The sequence below is a fragment of the Diaphorina citri genome, unplaced genomic scaffold, assembly GCF_000475195.1.
Source record: "Diaphorina citri unplaced genomic scaffold, Diaci psyllid genome assembly version 1.1 scaffold1682, whole genome shotgun sequence".
Taxonomy (NCBI): Eukaryota; Metazoa; Arthropoda; class Insecta; order Hemiptera; family Psyllidae; genus Diaphorina; species Diaphorina citri.
The window spans coordinates 22,995-42,041 of NW_007379108.1; the positions used below are offsets into that span (position 1 = coordinate 22,995).

At 39.3% G+C, this 19,047-nt stretch overlaps 1 protein-coding gene across 1 annotated transcript in view; it reads left to right on the forward strand.

Annotated features, from left to right (window-relative positions):
• The window catches only part of LOC103516857 (gonadotropin-releasing hormone receptor-like), a gene marked incomplete at both ends in the record, with an annotated part of 39,279 nt that extends 20,868 nt beyond the window's left edge, over positions 1-18,411 (forward strand). Inside the window, 1 exon segment of the mRNA XM_008481843.2 lies at positions 18,276-18,411. Within this exon segment, the coding sequence (XP_008480065.2) occupies positions 18,276-18,411 (136 nt within the window).
• Between the last annotated feature and the right edge of the window lie 636 nt (positions 18,412-19,047).

The window sequence follows — 19,047 nt, forward strand, 5'->3', positions numbered from 1 at the left end:
ATTGTTAAAACATAAATTCAAGAAAGGTCTAGTAGCGCGGTCAAACTTTCTTGACTTGGCGGGGCGGAGCGCTACCGCGCTCCTTAATAGAATTTAATTTCTTAGGCAGAGCGGGTCGTCGCGACAAATTTCGATCGTAATAATAAAGGAAGGACGGGCTAAAAACTCTCGTCCCCCTTATTTTTCTTCCATAAGGGCGGGTTGTTTTGGGACGAAGATAAAGACGACGAAGGAAGAAGAAGAAGGAGAACGAGGAGGAGAAGGAGGAGGGGGAGAAGAAGAAGAAGAAGAAGAAGAAGTAGGAGGAGGAGGAGGAGGAGGAGGAGGAGGAGACGAAGGAGTAGGTTCATTGCCATGATTTTTTTATTTTCTCAATTTTCAAGACTTTTGACGGGTGAAATTTGGCTCGTTAAACTTGTCGAGGCATGAAGAAGGGCACAACTCGCTTCACTCGATGGATCTTGGGGTAAATTTAATTACTTTTTTAGTCCTACTCGAGCAGAATAAACAAGTGAAATTATTTCTCTTCTCCACATTATTTCATTATAATATTGTATAGGGGAAGTTTCAGATTTTCAGGCAGGCTTTCCATATTTTTTGAAACCTGAAGCCGAGGCGATACCCGCAGCCTGAAAAAAGTATGTAAGGACGGGCTAAAATTGATTTTGGAATAATTAATAGGTAGGTACTGCGTCTTTTATTAGACTTAATTAAATTAATTCTTAATTAATATTTAATTATGTACCTAGATATAGTATAATGCTGAGTCCTCAAAAAAGCTGAAGTTACATTGAAAAAAGAAGAAGAAGAAGAAGAGGAAGAAGAAGAAGAAGAAGAAGAAGAAGAAGAAGAAGAAGAAGAAGAAGAAAAAGAAGAAAAAATCGAGTGAAAAAAAGCACAATCGAGGAATCGAGTGAATGTTCAGTAGCGCCAGCCTAGTTAGCTCTGCGTTGTAAGCGCTAGGTCGCAGGTTCAATTCCCACCCGGGGTGGATTTTATCCTGAACAGAACAGGTTCGTTCACGGAACACCTGGCTTTCTCCTATCCTGTCTTCCTTCTCTCTTCGATTTCGGGACGATAAGACCTTAGCAGTTACCAGTTTCCCCTGTCAAACCTCTTTTGGGGGAAAAACTCAGTAGCAAAAGGGTTATGTGAAGAAAGGTGTAAAGATAAAGAGAAGACAGGAAGTGGTGCTGAGAGAAAGGAAAAGTTGTGAAATGAATAAACAATAACATTAAATATATTTATACACTTGAGCGCAAAAAAATTCGAATCCTTTTGCTTTTCTATTCCTTTTGTCTGACAGTCTTTCTGAATGATGTTTAAGAAAGGAAAAGTTGTGAAATGAATAAACAATAACATAAAATATATTTATACACTTGAGCGCAAAAAAATTCGAATCCTTTTGCTTTTCTATTCCTTTTGTCTGACAGTCTTTCTGAATGATGTTTAAAAAAATCCCCCCAAAACCATTTTTTTGGTCTTTCGGCTTTATAGTTTTCTGGACAACCACTTTCGTTGTTCCTGGTAAAAAGACCTTTAATTTGATATATGTATAGGTCGACCAGGTTTGGATGAGTCCTTCTATGGGGACAGACCAACAGACAGACAGACCGACCGACAGACAGACGACACCGAAGCGAATACAATAGCCCGTCCCTTATACCTTTATTTATTACTATCGTAATAATAAAGGAAGGACGGGCTAAAAATGATTATAAATTGGGTAGGAGGTAGGGAAAGAAATTAAATACAAAATTTGTATCTAGTAGCGCGGTCAAACTTTCTTGACTTGGCGGGGCGGAGCGCTACCGCGCTCCTTAATAGAATTTAATTTCTTAGGCAGAGCGGGTCGTCGCGACAAATTTCGATCGTAATAATAAAGGAAGGACGGGCTAAAAACTCTTATAAATTGGGTAGGAGGTAGGGAAAGAAATTAAATACAAAATTTGTATTTAATTTCTTAGGCAGAGCGGGTCGTCGCGACAAATTTCGATCGTAATAATAAAGGAAGGACGGGCTAAAAACTCTCGTCCCCCTTATTTTTCTTCCATAAGGGCGGGTTGTTTTGGGACGAAGATAAAGACGACGAAGGAAGAAGAAGAAGGAGAACGAGGAGGAGAAGGAGGAGGGGGAGAAGAAGAAGAAGAAGAAGAAGAAGTAGGAGGAGGAGGAGGAGGAGGAGGAGGAGGAGGAGGAGGAGACGAAGGAGTAGGTTCATTGCCATGATTTTTTTATTTTCTCAATTTTCAAGACTTTTGACGGGTGAAATTTGGCTCGTTAAACTTGTCGAGGCATGAAGAAGGGCACAACTCGCTTCACTCGATGGATCTTGGGGTAAATTTAATTACTTTTTTAGTCCTACTCGAGCAGAATAAACAAGTGAAATTATTTCTCTTCTCCACATTATTTCATTATAATATTGTATAGGGGAAGTTTCAGATTTTCAGGCAGGCTTTCCATATTTTTTGAAACCTGAAGCCGAGGCGATACCCGCAGCCTGAAAAAAGTATGTAAGGACGGGCTAAAATTGATTTTGGAATAATTAATAGGTAGGTACTGCGTCTTTTATTAGACTTAATTAAATTAATTCTTAATTAATATTTAATTATGTACCTAGATATAGTATAATGCTGAGTCCTCAAAAAAGCTGAAGTTACATTGAAAAAAGAAGAAGAAGAAGAAGAGGAAGAAGAAGAAGAAGAAGAAGAAGAAGAAGAAGAAGAAGAAGAAGAAGAAGAAGAAGAAGAAAATCGAGTGAAAAAAAAGCACAATCGAGGAATCTAGTGAATGTTCAGTAGCGCCAGCCTAGTTAGCTCTGCGTTGTAAGCGCTAGGTCGCAGGTTCAATTCCCACCCGGGGTGGATTTTATCCTGAACAGAACAGGTTCGTTCACGGAACACCTGGCTTTCTCCTATCCTGTCTTCCTTCTCTCTTCGATTTCGGGACGATAAGACCTTAGCAGTTACCAGTTTCCCCTGTCAAACCTCTTTTGGGGGAAAAACTCAGTAGCAAAAGGGTTATGTGAAGAAAGGTGTAAAGATAAAGAGAAGACAGGAAGTGGTGCTGAAAGAAAGGAAAAGTTGTGAAATGAATAAACAATAACATAAAATATATTTATACACTTGAGCGCAAAAAAATACATAATAGCAAAAGAAATAGTGGAGGAAGCTAGGAGAAGAATGAAAGGAACAGGAGGAAGAAGAAAAAAGAAGGAGAAGGAGAAGGAGAGGCAGAAGGAGAAGAAGAAGTAGAAGGAGAAGGAGAAGGAGAAGAAGAAGAAGGATAAAAAGAAGAAGAAGAAGAAGAAGAAGAAGAAGAAGAAGAAGAAGAAGAAGAAGAAGAAGACGACGACGATGAAGAAGGTGGAAGGGTAAGAAAAAGAAGAGGGAGGATGAAAAGAGGGAAAGGAAGAGGAAAATTAAAAAGAGGAGGAATTGAAGAAATGACATGTGATATACATAATAGCAAAAGAAATAGTGGAGGAAGCTATAGGAGAAGAATGAAAGGAACAGGAGGAAGAAGAAAAAAGAAGAAGAAGGAGAAGAAGAAGAAGAAGGAGAAGGAGAAGGAGAAGGAGAAGAAGAAGAAGAAGAAGAAGAAGAAGAAGAAGAAGAAGAAGACGACGACGACGAAGAAGGTGGAAGGGTAAGAAAAAGAAGAGGGAGGATGAAAAGAGGGAAAGGAAGAGGAAAATTAAAAAGAGGAGGAATTGAAGAAAAAGCCTGAAGCAGAAGAAAACTAAGAAGCACAAAACCACGTTAATATTAAATTTGCAGTAAGGAAAGATACGAGTTCCTGCCTGTTTTCTAGGAACTTTCAAATGTAATGAAATGAAAGAAAGAAAGAAAGAAAGAAAGAAAGAAAAAAAGGAAATAAAAGAAAGAATGAAAGAAATAAAGTTGCTTTTAAATTTTATATAATTGCAGTAAGGAAAGACCTCCCAAAATAAATCAAGTGCCACAAAAAATAAACAAAACTCTATCCCACCCAAAAAAGATTAGAAATCAATTTTGTACCCCGCCTTTTATTCACTTCATAATTTGTGTCCTCCTACTTCACGTAGTACCTACCTTTCTTTCCCCTCATTACACTCCTCTTTCTCTAATATTACTTTTGCTTCACTGCATTTGCGGCGTGCCACCTACCTTTCTTTACCCTCATTGCACTCCTCTTTCCTCTAATCTCACTTCTGCTTCACTGCATTGGCCATTGGCGGCAGTGAGCTTAACTCCATACACGAAAAGCCCACCCCGAAGTTTAGGTGTACTTAGGGGAAAACAGCCCTAGATGGGTTAAGCTTCTACAAATCGAGGGGTGGATGTTACCAATATTTTTTCAGTCCTTAGAAGGCCTGTTAATTTCCATTTGGTTCGTATAGGCTTAACTAGGCTGTTGAGCTAACAGGCTGTTATAGGGGCTGGAAATAAGGTTGGTGAAATCCACCATAGGTCTCTTTCAGCTTACAATTTTCCTTGTAAGCACTCCGTTCTTGAGCAACCCTTCAATTATTGGAACTTCTTAGGCGGAAATTTCTTATGCGAATGCGTTCTCAGAACAAAGGAATGTGGAAATAATTATGCTGTCAAACACAGAGATATTTTATTTTTATTTTTTTTCCTTTTTTTAAGTAGGTAGGTACGAGAAAAAATTGTGAAAATATTAAAGAGAGGAAAATAAAAGAACAATAACCGTGTAGCTGTTTTTATATTATATTTATCATAATATTATATTTATTTTTACCATTCTTATCCTAAAATAGCAAAGTATAGAGTCGTCGCTAAAAAGCAGCCATTTTATGATTACACGTTCAGGATTACCGAAAAAAAACGCCCCCCAATTTCCTAGAATTTCGATTTCTCGAGAGCGTTTGGCCTGGTGCGATGGGATTTTCAAATGGATTTATTTTTTTTTTATTATTATTATTTTTTTTTTTTTGCTTTTTAAGATTAGGTAGGTAGAATTCTCGGAATGGAGGAGAGAGAGAGGGGAGAATGATGTTTTTTCTTTCTTTTTTACTTTTTTTTTGTGAAGAGTTGTCTGACAGTCTTTCTGAATGATGTTCTTTTTTTTGTGAAGAGGTATGCTAGAGGGTATACACTGAGAAAAAACTAGGGTGCCGGCAGCGCAATCGGGTGGGTTCCGGCACTCTAATATCGAAATCTATATCGGGAAGCTAGACATTATGATAGCATTCCAACAGCCTAAATCAGGAGAAGTAACCCAATAATGGAGTTCTTCCACCCTAAACTTGTGGCACCCTTTAACAAATTTTTTAAAGAGGTTTGATAAAGGGTATTTTTTAAAAAAGAGTTTTGATAGAGGGTAGTTCCTTCTATCAAACCTCTAACAGAATCTTAAGGCCCCTCCCTACCTACACACGACGAATGCATTTGACTCCAGATCGGAAGGGTAGTCGTGCGTTTTTTTATCCATTTGACAGAGGGAATTGTAACTGCTAAGGTCTTGTCGTCCCGAAGTCGAAGAGAGAACGAGGATAGGAGAAAGGCCTTTTCCGAGAACGAAGTTCCGAGAACGAACATTATCCGTTCGGAATAAAATCCGCCTCGGGCGGGAATCGAACCCGTGGCATAGCGCTTACAAGGCAGACGAGCTACCAACCAAGCTAACTAGGCTGGCTCTAAACGTCCTTGGATACCACCGAAAAGGTCTTTGTCTCCAAGATGCTGTCATCGTCAATGGTTTTCTCGTTTTGGCTTTATAATATTTTCACTGGAAACAGTGTTGATCTTGGAACAATTCCACAGTCTACCTAATTCAAATTTCCGCCCGGTTCGAACTTTATCCGAAACAGATAAGGTCCGTTCTCGGAACGGCTGGCTTTCTCCTATACTCCTTTTCTCTTCGATTTCGGGAATACCTCCGTTGATACAGTTTCCTCTATCTTATCGTTCCTAAACCGAAGAGAGAACGAAGACAGGACAGGAGAAAGGCTGCCGTTCCGAGAACGTCAATCCGTCCCGAATTTTATTTGCTCCCGAGTGTACATGCTCACAAAAATGACATCACGTAACTTCCTATATCACACGTGAATTCAGCTTAATCCGATTATATGCGTCAATATGAATTATTATTATGTAGGTACCTCGATATTATTTATTATTATTATTGTTAAATTGCCATCTACCTCAATAATACATTCAACTATAATGTTCTCGCCTCATCGCCCCCTCAGTACATCGCTAGCGCTGAATTTCTCATAATCGAGGTGGTCATTGTCTCTTCTAAAATACTTCTGGCTGTCGTTTACCATCCACCTCGCGCAGGCTCTTTGGATCAGTTTGAGGAGGCTCTAGAATTTCACTTACCAAATTATGAACACAAACTCATAATGGGTGACTTCAATGTCGATCTCAGTACCACCAACCCTGCTAGCAATTATTGTTATTATTATTTGTCTGGCGGGGGGGACTTTAAACAGAACGTATACCAGCCCGAATTTCCTTTGCTAAAGAAACAGCAAAGGTCATGTGCGAAGGGTATCCGCTCGTAAAAATTGTGCCCAAAACCAAACGTCAGCCCAAAGCAATCACCCTAGTTAGGGCTGAATGGGAGGCTGACGAAAAACGCCGACCCCATATGTGCACGGAAAAGAAGAAGATTATTATTACTCAATCTGCAGAGGAACAAGATGATGAAAATGAGCCACCCTGAACACCGTCAAAATGAGTTATTCACCCTGTCGACGTTGTTTGATAGAGGGAGCGGTAAATGCTAAGTTCTTATCGTCCCGAAATGAAGATAAAAGGAAGACAGGATAGGAGAAAGCCAGCCGTTCCGAGAACGAATCTTATCCCTCCAGGATGAAATTCGGCCCGGGCGGAATCGAACTCGCTTTGAGATTAAAGGGTTTGAATTTTTCATGGTCCTTGTGGGATTCGAAGTGCAGTTCTCTGCATTACGAGTCTCTGTGACTGCCCTGAGTTAAAAATTTTATTCACTGCTTCGGGGCTTCGGGTACCCTGTGTAGAAAAGTACCCACAGGGAGTACGAACTTTTGACACACGCTGTTTCTTTTCGTTTTCAAATAAATTAGGTAATACTACTACTTGATAATATTACCGTGCGTGCTCAATTCCACTTCATTCTTCTGTCATTTTTTCCCATCTGAAATGTCAAACGGGATCAGAAAAAAAAAAAAAAAAAAAAAAAAAAAAAATCCCACATGAAAATGAGCCATCAACCATCAAAATCGGTCCAGTGGTTAGGCTGTAGAGCGGTCAACGTCAAAGAAGAAGCGGAAGCGGAAGCAGAAGCAGAAGCAGCAGCAGCAGCAGAAAATGATGAAAAATTTGACGTTTTTCAAAGTCAAATATCTCCGGCTAAACTTAACTGATTTTGATGATTTTTTTTTTCAACTTGGTCTACTTTCATGCCCCAACACACACATGCAATCCGTTTTCTTCCATCATTTGTAGTTGTCTGTCTACAACTACCTGAAAACGGCTACTTTCCCTGTCGCGTATAATATCTCTAGTAGCGCGGTCAAACTTTCTTGACTTGGCGGGGCGGAGCGCTACCGCGCTCCTTAATACGAGTTCCTGCCTGTTTTCTAGGAACTTTCAAATGAAATGAAACAAAGAAAGAAAGAAAGAAAGAAAGAAAGAAAAAAAGGAAATAAAAGAAAGAATGAAAGAAATAAAGTTGCTTTTAAATTTTATATAACAAATGAAAGAAAGAAAGAAAGAAAGAAAGAAAGAAAGAAAGAAAAAAAGGAAATAAAAGAAAGAATGAAAGAAATAAAGTTGCTTTTAAATTTTATATAACACACAATAACGTTGCCTTATCTCCACGAGATTTTACATGTGGAAGCACAACATTCCACGCGTCAACATTAAGTTTAACATGGGGAATGTTTTCACGACTTTTCAGCAATTTCTTATACCTACAGTTCACCATGTTCAACATACACATTGTTGAAAAGGGAAAAAGGATATTTATTATCCTGGAGTTACATTCAGCCCTCTCTGATCCTACTTGTTCTGCCCTACCTACCTCGGTGGTGTTCTGGTCAAGGCGCTCGCCTGGTAAACAGGAGGGCGTGGGTTCAATCCCAGCCCAAGTATGTAATTTTATCTCCAATATAATTTGAGAATTTGACCACAATAATAGTAGTAGCCTACTGCTGGAGTAAAGAGACTTTTCAGTCCTATGTGAGCAGTATAAATAAGAACTATTAATATCATACTACCTATTGTTATTATAATTATTATTTAGACTATGGGAGTAAAGGGAATTTTCAGTCTCATTCTTGCAGTATAAACAGGGTAGGTAATAGGTATATTCTATTCTATTTACTTCACTTAGGTACTTCTCTATTTACTCCTTAAGACTAGTTCCTAAACACATACTTTAATTAAGCTTCGTTCTCGGAACGGCTAGCTTTCTCCAACCCTGTCCTCGATTTCGGGACGATAAGAGGATAAGACCCTTGTATACTTTAATTAAGCTTCGTTCTCGGAACGGCTAGCTTTCTCCAACCCTGTCCTCGATTTCGGGACGATAAGAGGATAAGACCCTTGTACAAAAACAAGATAGACAGACTGAAGGAAAAATTACAAAATAGTCTCGTTCTTCATATTGTTTGTAAAAATAAATAAATACCTAAATAAATAAATACTTAAATAAATAATAATTTGAACAATAAATAAATAGCTCTGATAGGCATTAGAAAATCAAACGGTCAAATGAAAGAATAACAACATCGAAGAAAAATAAGTCGACTGAAAAAATAGCAGAAAAAGAAAAAAAAGTAAAAAGAAAAAGAAAAGTTACAAAATCCTTCCTAAAGAGAGAAGAAAGAAATCAAACAAGCAGAAAAATAACAAAGGGTCTAAATAACATTTTGTTTAGAGGGAAGAGAGGGAGGAATCAAAAATGATAAGATAATAAAGAATGATAAGACAAAAGGCATTAACAACAAAATTCACAGGAACATTTCAAAGAAAACTTGGAAAAGTTCTTCTTTCAGGGAATTTCGAGAATTCTTTGTAGTAAAGCACATCTTTTTACGATTTTGTGGATACCACAGCATTACTAACTGCCTCCTTTGCAATCAATTTCCATACTTCGATAATCTATTAAAAAAAAAAACTCAAATTCTTTGTGGTAAAGCGGAACTTTTTCACAACTTTTGTGAATATCACAACATTACTAAGTGCCTCCTTTGCAATGAATTTTCATATTTCAATAATCTTTTTACACTGGTCGCTACTTGATTGAAGTAAGCTACTCACTTGGCTGGCTGCTAATGACAAATTTAAACACATTTTTGAAGCACCGTACGCGTGTACCGCGTTTCGATAAGATTTAAAAATCAAAAATGCCAGCCTAGTTAGCTTAGTTGGTAGTGCGTCTGCCTTGTAAGCGCTAGGCCACGGGTTCGATTCCCGCCCGGGGCGGATTTTATGTGCTTTCTCTTGCCATTTATTTTTCAGTTTGTTTTGGTGAGCTTCTTTAGGTTTAAAACTTCTGATTTTTTCATGAGCACGAAGTTCATCTTCGTCATGGTCTGAATCGTCATCGTGAGACCCTTGTTACACTTCCGGGAACTGAGTTCAGTATCAAAACTCTTCGAAGAGAATGTGCGTTTCACATAGATATTTACCTCATAATTGTCACCAAACACACACCCAGCCCAATCCAGCCCAGCAACATCCTAATATAGTCTCTCAGCCTAGCCCAGCCAGCGTTACGGGGAAGTATTCCAAAGCTGCAACGCTACCGGCTATAGGTTTCTTCAGCCAACCAACATCCTAATATAGTCTCTCAGCCTAGCCCAGCCAGCGTTACGGGGAAGTATTCCAAAGCTGCAACGCTACCGGCTATAGGTTTCTCAGCCCAATCCAGCCCAGCTCAGCCAAGCAACATCCTATTAGTCTCTCAGCCTAGCCCAGCGTTACGGGGAAGTATTCCAAAGCTGCAACGCTACCGGCTATAGGTTTCTATAATGTTTATTTGACAGGTTGACGTATTTTGTATGGAACAACAACAAACTTTGATCTAATCCCGTCAGCAATATCGGGACAAAGTTTCAAACTTTGACACTCTACCTTCAAGGCATAGCTCTCATAGGTCTCATATAGGTATGGACAGGGTCGTAGCCAGGATTTTGCCGAGGGTCCAAACACTAATGGACGTACAAATTTTTGGAGTCTGGCCTACTAACAGTACAGGAGAAAAATGAAGCTGGAGGGTGTGTTTATGTACTGGGCTGAGATGAGCTCGGACGACGTGAGATAGCTGTCCCGGCGGCAATTTTTAAAATTTATTTTATATTTATTTTTGTTTGCTTTGTATTAGCTTGTTTTTAATATCTAATATAAATGAAAAGTATAATATAAACGTGCAAAACTAGAGATAAAAAGTAAAAAATGAATTCAGATTGTACGTCTAATATAAATGAAAAGTATAATATAAACGTGCAAAACTAGAGATAAAAAGTAAAAAATGAATTCAGATTGTAAACTCACGAGGCTGAGTGCACCCCGAACTCCAAAAGCCGAGAAAATTAAGACCGGGAATCAAACCCGCGACCTGGCGCTTACAAGGCAGACGCGCTTCCCTCCAAGCTAACTAGGCTGGCTGCTAATGACAAATTTAAACATATTTTTGAAGCACCGTACGCGTGTACCGCGTTTCGATAAGATTTAAAAATCAAAATACAAAGACAAAATAGGTATGCTTTTGTGTTTCAACATTTCTGCCCGATTTCACAAAAATCCGACAAACTCTTCGAGAGTTAGGTATTCACCATAACAAAGAATGTAAAATCGTCAAGTTGGAAATCACTACCTTTTGTTCAAAATCATCAGTACAAAGAGACAAAGTAACAATCAAAATAAAGAAGAAAATCCCAAGTACCTTTTAAAGCTCAGAGATTTTCAATTTGTTCTTTAAAACTTTGTGGAAACTGCTGAAATAATACTCTAAATTAGACTGAGGCATGGTCCAGCCAGCACTGTCTAAAAAATAAAACCCCCCCTTTCGAGGTTTCGAGTTTTTCAGTTTCGCTTTTCCTTCCCTTCATCGTCTTTTTTTCTCGCTCTTCTTTTCCTTCGTCCTTTTTTACTTTCCTTATCCTATAGGAAGGAAAGTAATGTAATCGGGTCAAAATTTCGATGGTCAGTTTTTAGTGCCAAAACACGTTTTGAGGTCCTAGAGCCTAAATCCAAAGTTTCAGCCATTGGTCCGTGTGTCTGTCTGTCCTTCTGTCTGTAAACAAAATATCTCGAGAACGGTAAGGGCTAGAGACTTGAAATTTGGTATGTAGATGTCAAATCAGTCAAATGTGACAAGGATGCGACACGAAACGTTTGATTGAGATAGAAGCTGCGGTTGGCGGCGTTTTGACCGCTTCCTGGCGGTTTTCGACCATTTTTTTTTTTTTTTTTTTTTTTTGGTTTTTTTTTTTTTTTTTTTTAAGTAATTCAAATGATTTTTTTTTTTTTTTTTTTTTTTTGTTGAAAATCATCAGTACAAAGAGACAAAGTAACAATCAAAATAAAGAAGAAAATCCCAAGTACCTTTTAAAGCTCAGAGATTTTCAATTTGTTCTTTAAAACTTTGTGGAAACTGCTGAAATAATACTCTAAATTAGACTGAGGCATGGTCCAGCCAGCACTGTCTAAAAAATAAAACCCCCCCTTTCGAGGTTTCGAGTTTTTCAGTTTCGCTTTTCCTTCCCTTCATCGTCTTTTTTTCTCGCTCTTCTTTTCCTTCGTCCTTTTTTACTTTCCTTATCCTATAGGAAGGAAAGTAATGTAATCGGGTCAAAATTTCGATGGTCAGTTTTTAGTGCCAAAACACGTTTTGAGGTCCCTATAGAGCCTAAATCCAAAGTTTCAGCCATTGGTCCGTGTGTCTGTCTGTCCTTCTGTCTGTAAACAAAATATCTCGAGAACGGTAAGGGCTAGAGACTTGAAATTTGGTATGTAGATGTCAAATCAGTCAAATGTGACAAGGATGCGACACGAAACGTTTGATTGAGATAGAAGCTGCGTTTGGCGGCGTTTTGACCGCTTCCTGGCGGTTTTCGACCGTTTTTTTTTCTTTTTTTTTGGGCGGTTTTCAGCTACATATACCGACTAAACGGTTAGAGATATTGTTTTAAAGTTAGGGTATAAGAACAAGAACGCTCAAAATAAGCATCATTCAATAGGATAAGGAAAGTCGTGTGATGTTGACACCAGATTTTTCTTTCCTATCCTCTTTTTTTCTGGGGCATGTTTGAGTTGAAAAAAACTTTTCGAGGAAATCTCCTAGTGAAGATCCATTTAAACAAGGAAACTAAAAGTTCGACAACAAACAATGTTCTCCCAGCAGAGTTCGGAACGAGAAAATATGAAGCTGATTTCTGAAATATTATTTATTTATTTACCTATTATTATTATTATTATTATTATTATTAGTTTCTTTTTTGAAGAGGCTGAACAAAGCGAACTGTAACAACGGGCGGTCTTTCGTCCCGAATTTGAAGAAAAAAGGAGCATTGAATAGGAAAAAGCCAGGCGTTCCGACAAGGAACCTTAACTGTTGAGGATAAAGTTCACCGCGCACGGAGATAAAAACTAGGGTGCCGGAAGCCTAACCTAGTGACTGGGTGTCGGAACTCTAATAATTGAATTCTATTTATAAGGAAGTCCTGTGGTGGATGTTGCACACCAGGTCCTCCAGTTCTTCAGTCAGTCTATTCATCTCCTTCCTTGGCCTTTTTCAGCTTACACTTTTCCTTGTATAATCCCACCTTCTTGAGTTACCCTTCAATCCTTGAATAACCCTTTCGTGAGCTTATCTATTTATAAGGTGGATGTTGCACACCAGGTCCTCCAGTTCTTCAGTCAGTCTATTCATCTCCTTCCTTGGCCTTTTTCAGCTTACACTTTTCCTTGTGGTAAGTGCGAGGTATGTATGTAGGTAGGTACCTGAAGCAACAGTAAGAGAATGGATGAGTAGGAGGAATTTATTGTAATAAAATCCAAGCCCTGAGCTAAAGTACATATGTCGGGTGACATTATTCGTCTTTACAAGTGCGAAAAAAAGCTGGGATCTAGGGGCTAAAAATGAGGTTGGTGAAATCCACCATAGGTCTCTTTCAGCTTACAATTTTCCTTGTAAGCACTCCGTTCTTGAGTAACCCTTCAATTATGTAGGTATTTAAATTATTTAAAAGTAATAAAATGTCAATATAAAAATTACGCACCCTCGCTCGCAGGACCTTTTTTTGAATGAAACCTTTGAAATATGTATGTAAAAGTAATATAAAAGTTCAATAAAGAGAAGAAAGCACTTCAATTATGTATTTAAATTATTTAAAAGTAATAAAATGTCAATAAAAAGGATACGCACTCTCCCTCGCAGGACCTTTTTTGAATGAAACCTTTGAAATATGTATTTAAAAGTAATATAAAAGTTCAATAAAGAGAAGAAAGCACTTCAAGAAACGAAGGCTTGTTCAAAAGACTCCTTATGAAACGATTTCGAGTACTTGTTTACATAACAAAGCTTGTATAAAACTGGTAATAAAATCCAAGCCCTGAGCTAAAGTACATATGTCGGGTGACATTATTCGTATTTACAAGTGCGAAAAAAAGCTGGGATTAGGGCGAAAGGGAGGAAATGAAAGCTGGGGGATTTCGGGACAGGATGGAGGGATTTTTTTCCAGAACGATGTGAGGAGGGAATTATTCCAGACAATCTGAGGGTGAGGGATCGAATAGCACATGTTGTGTGGCTCATTGTAGATTTTTCGGAGGTGGGAAAGCAAGGGAAAATGGGATCAATTAGCAAGGAAATAAAACTGTCGTGTAATATTTGCTTCCTACATGAGAGATGAGAGTGGAAAATAATAAAGAGAATCTAGATGAGGGCTTTTGAAGGCGGCTACACACGATCAGTCCATTTGCCTCCGGTATACATTGTCCCAGTTAGTCCCAGTCCAAAGGGATTCGAACGAATAAAAAAGGCCCGTTTCCACTTGTTGTGAGTTTCATCCGATTTTTTCCGAATGTCCTGTAGGCAATGTAATTTAAATGAGAGTGTTCCCACTTACACACGACACGATTTTTTTTCCGAACGACTGATAGGAACGGACCTTAAGGCCTGCAGCACATTGAAACGTGCGATTTTGAGTAGCGCGGAGGTAATTTAAATGAGAGTGTTCCCACTTACGCACGACACGATTTTTTTTCCGAACGACTGATAGGAACGGACCTTAAGGTACGCACGACTCAATCACTCAATTTTTTTTTTCCGAACGACTGATAGGAATGGACCTTAAGGCCTGCAGCACATTGAAACGTGCGATTTTGAGTAGCGCGGAGTGGCGTGATGCCTCCTGAAAATCCAAACCTTGTGTGGCCAGCCTAGTTAGCTTGGTTGGTAGCGCGCCGGCCTTGTAAGCACTAGGTCGCGGGTTCGGTTCTCACCCGGTGTGTATTTTATCCTGAACGGATAGTGTTCGTTCTCGGAACTGCTGGCTTTCTCCTATCCTCAACGATAAGACCTTAGCAGTTACAGTTCCCTCTATTAAATGAATAAAAGCCGCGCGACTACCCTTCCGATCTGGAGTCATATATGGTTTCATCGTGTGTAGGAGCCTTAATATTCTGCTTCTCTTCCTCCTCCTCCTCCTCCAACTCATCTGCTTCATTTTCTCGTTCTTACATGTTTACCCTTCCGATCTGGAGTCATATAATATGGTGTCATCGTGTGTAGGAGCCTTAATATTCTGCTTCTCTTCCTCCTCCTCCTCCTCCAACTCATCTGCTTCATTTTCTCGTTCTTACATGTCGTACTTAGGGGAAAACAGCCCTAGATGTGTTAAGCTTCTACAAAGCGAGGGGTGGATGTCACCAATATTTTTTCAGTCCTTAGAAGGCCTGTTAATTTCCATTTGGTTCGTATAGGCTTAACTAGGCTGTTAAGCTAACAGGCTGTTATAGGGGCTGAAAATAAGGTTGGTGAAATCCACCATAGGCCTCTTTCAGCTTACAATTTTCCTTGTAAGCACTCCGTTCTTGAGCAACCCTTCAATTATCCAGTTCACCATGTTCAACATACACATTGTTGAAAAGGGAAAAAGGATATTTATTATCCTGGAGTTACATTCAGCCCTCTCTGATCCTACTTGTTCTGCCCTACCTACCTCGGTGGTGTTCTGGTCAAGGCGCTCGCCTGGTAAACAGGAGGGCGTGGGTTCAATCCCAGCCCAAGTATGTAATTTTATCTCCAATATAATTTGAGAATTTGACCACAATAATAGTAGTAGCCTACTGCTGGAGTAAAGAGACTTTTCAGTCCTATGTGAGCAGTATAAATAAGAACTATTATTATCATACTACCTATTATTATTATAATTATTATTTAGACTATGGGAGTAAAGGGAATTTTCAGTCTCATTCTTGCAGTATAAACAGGGTAGGTAATAGGTATATTCTATTCTATTTACTTCACTTAGGTACTTCTCTATTTACTCCTTAAGACTAGTTCCTAAACACATAATACTTTAATTAAGCTTCGTTCTCGGAACGGCTAGCTTTCTCCAACCCTGTCCTCGATTTCGGGACGATAAGAGGATAAGACCCTTGTTACACTTCCGGGAACTGAGTTCAGTATCAAAACTCTTCGAAGAGAATGTGCGTTTCACATAGATATTTACCTCATAATTGTCACCAAACACACACCCAGCCCACAGCCCAATCCAGCCCAGCTCAGCCAAGCAACATCCTATTAGTCTCTCAGCCTAGCCCAGCGTTACGGGGAAGTATTCCAAAGCTGCAACGCTACCGGCTATAGGTTTCTATAATGTTTATTTGACAGGTTGACGTATTTTGTATGGAACAACAACAAACTTTGATCTAATCCCGTCAGCAATATCGGGACAAAGTTTCAAACTTTGACACTCTACCTTCAAGGCATAGCTCTCATAGGTCTCATATAGGTATGGACAGGGTCGTAGCCAGGATTTTGCCGAGGGTCCAAACACTAATGGACGTACAAATTTTTGGAGTCTGGCCTACTAACAGTACAGGAGAAAAATGAAGCTGGAGGGTGTGTTTATGTACTGGGCTGAGATGAGCTCGGACGACGTGAGATAGCTGTCCCGGCGGCAATTTTTAAAATTTATTTTATATTTATTTTGTTTGCTTTAATTAGCTTGTTTTTAATATCTTAATATAAATGACAAGTATAATATAAAAACGTTGCAAACTAGAGAGTAAAAGTTAAAAAATGAATTCAGATTGTACGAGTTTGCGGAAAAAAAAAAAACAAACTTCGGGAATTTCCCGCCAAAACTTATACACGATTAAAAGGCCGACAAATGGCCTAGCATCCAAGCCCAGTACATAAACACACCCGGAAGGTAGTTAAAGGGGAAGGTGCCGCCCACCGCCCTAATTTTTTTTTTGGAGTCTGGACGTACGTGAAAGGAGAAAAATAGGAGCTCGAGGTGTGGTGCGAGCCCCTCGGACCCCACCCCCCCCTAAAATTACGGCCCTGAGTATACGAACATTCAAATTTGTGTTTGTGGGATAATGGGGATTACGGCTCATGGAACGGTGGAACTTTTAGGCGGAAATTTCTAATGCGAATTGCGTTCTCAGAACAAAGGAATGTGGAAATAATTATGCTGTCAAACACAGGAGATATTTTATTTTTATTTTTTTTTCCCTTTTTTTAAGTAGGTAGGTACGAGAAAAAATTGTGAAAATATTAAAGAGGAGGCAAAATAAAAGAACAATAACCGTGTAGCTGTTTTTAATATTATATTTATCATAATATTATATTTATTTGTTTACCATTCTTATCCTAAAATAGCAAAGTATAGAGGTCGTCGCTAAAAAGCAGCCATTTTATGATTACACGTTCAGATTACCTGAAAAAAAACGCCCCCCAATTTCCTAGAATTTCGAATTTCTCGAGAGCGTTTTGGCCTGGTGCGATGGGATTTTCCAAATGATTTATATTTTTTTTTATTATTATTATTTTTTTTTTTTTGCTTTTTAAGATTAGGTAGGTAGAATTCTCGGAATGGAGGAGAGAGAGAGAGGAGAGAGAGAGAGAGAGAGAGAGAGGGGGGGGGGGCGAAAGAAAGAAACATTTTTAGCTTTTTGAGAAACCTGTAGAAGCTACATTAAGCTACAGTGGAGTGTTTAGGCACGTGGTAAGGTTAGGAAACCCCAGGCCAAACACCATTAAAAGTTAAAAGGTTAAAAAATGTTTTTTTTTTTTTATTTTCTTCATCGAGGTGAGTTCCAAATTTTCTCTGCTTAGTTTGTTTGCTTAATTTGTTTCTTTGTTTTATTTGTTTCTTTTTGTTTATTCCTCCTTAACTCTCGAACGGTTAGTCTGATTTTGATGAATTGCAAGATTGCAACACTTAACACTCTTAAGAGGAGTAGGTATAAATATTTAAAATTTGGTCCAATCTCAGTTGAGTAGCGGTGAGCACGGTGGACTTCGGCTCTGGACATTGGTGGTTCGAGTCCAAATCAAATCATAAAATTTATCGATACTAATTTTGATACCCGCTTGAGGTGGATTTTATGATGAACGGATAATGTTCGTTCTCGGAACGGCTGGCTTCCTCCTATCATATCTTCCTTCTCTCTTCGATTTTTCCTACTTCTTTTTATTCTTTTCTGTGTACAGACAGGGTCAGCATTTTTCATCAGTCTCTCAATCAGCCTTAGCTAGGGTGATTCCTTTGGGCTGACATTTGGTTTTGGCTAAAAAATTTACGAGTGGATGCCCTTCGCACTCAACCTTTGCTATTTCTTTAGCAAGGGAAATTCAGGTTGGTATACTGCCTGTTTAAAGTTCCCCAGCCATCAGACTAAGCTGGTCTACTCCCTGTTTAGCGTCCCTCAGCCAGATAGGTTGTATTCTGTTCGACTTATTTCCATTTCAATTCATTTCTTTAGCAAGAGAAGCCATCAGACTAAGCTGGTCTACTCCCTGTTTAGCGTCCCTCAGCCAGATAGGTTGTATTCTGTTCGACTTATTTCCATTTCAATTCTAAGGGTGATTCCTTTGGGCTGACATTTGGTTTTGGCTAAAAAATTTACGAGTGGATGCCCTTCGCACTCGACCTTTGCTATTTCTTTAGCAAGGGAAATTCAGGTTGGTATACTGCCTGTTTAAAGTTCCCCAGCCATCAGACTAAGCTGGTCTACTCCCTGTTTAGCGTCCCTCAGCCAGATAGGTTGTATTCTGTTCGACTTATTTCCATTTCAATTCGACTTGTTCCACAGGTACATGATCGACAGGGAATCTGCGCACACGGTCATCAACGAAGACCTCCAGGACATTCTGTTCATGATGGCCGTCTCCAATTCCTGCGTCAATCCTCTCATCTACGGGACCTACACGCGGCCATCAACGAAGACCTCCAGGACATTCTGTTCATGATGGCCGTCTCCAATTCCTGCGTCAATCCTCTCATCTACGGGACCTACACGCGGTTCCTCAAGTTTGGGACGCACGGGTGCGTGTGGCCCTGCTGTTGGCGCGCCTTCAATCAGGCCCAAACCGATTCCACCCTGCGGAACACGCGCAACCAGAATAATCAGTATCGTAAGTTTCGTTTTCATCTATTTTTCATGGTTTTAGCTCAGGGATTCCCAAACTGTGCTCGGCGGTTTCAAGTTGTCTACCTACGTGGTGGTGGTGGTGGTGGTGGTGGTAGTGCTGAGTGGTTCGTGAGGAATCATGAAATTTCTAAAGTGGTCCGTGGCTTGAGCAAGTTTGGAGTGCTGAGTGGTTCGTGAGGAATCATGAAATTTCTAAAGTGGTCCGTGGCTTGAGCAAGTTTGGGAACCCCTGTATTTAGCTAAATCCCCTTTAGTGATGAGCTATTATCTTCTAAATTTTGTGCCCGTTGAGACACAACACCAGAAAGTAACCCTTCTGCATGGCAAGCAAGCGAGTTACTACTGGGTTAATTAATTTTGAACTTCTGGACCTAATTAAAATAAAACAGCTTACAATTAAAGTGCTTCAAAATATTTTAAAAAAAGAAAATCT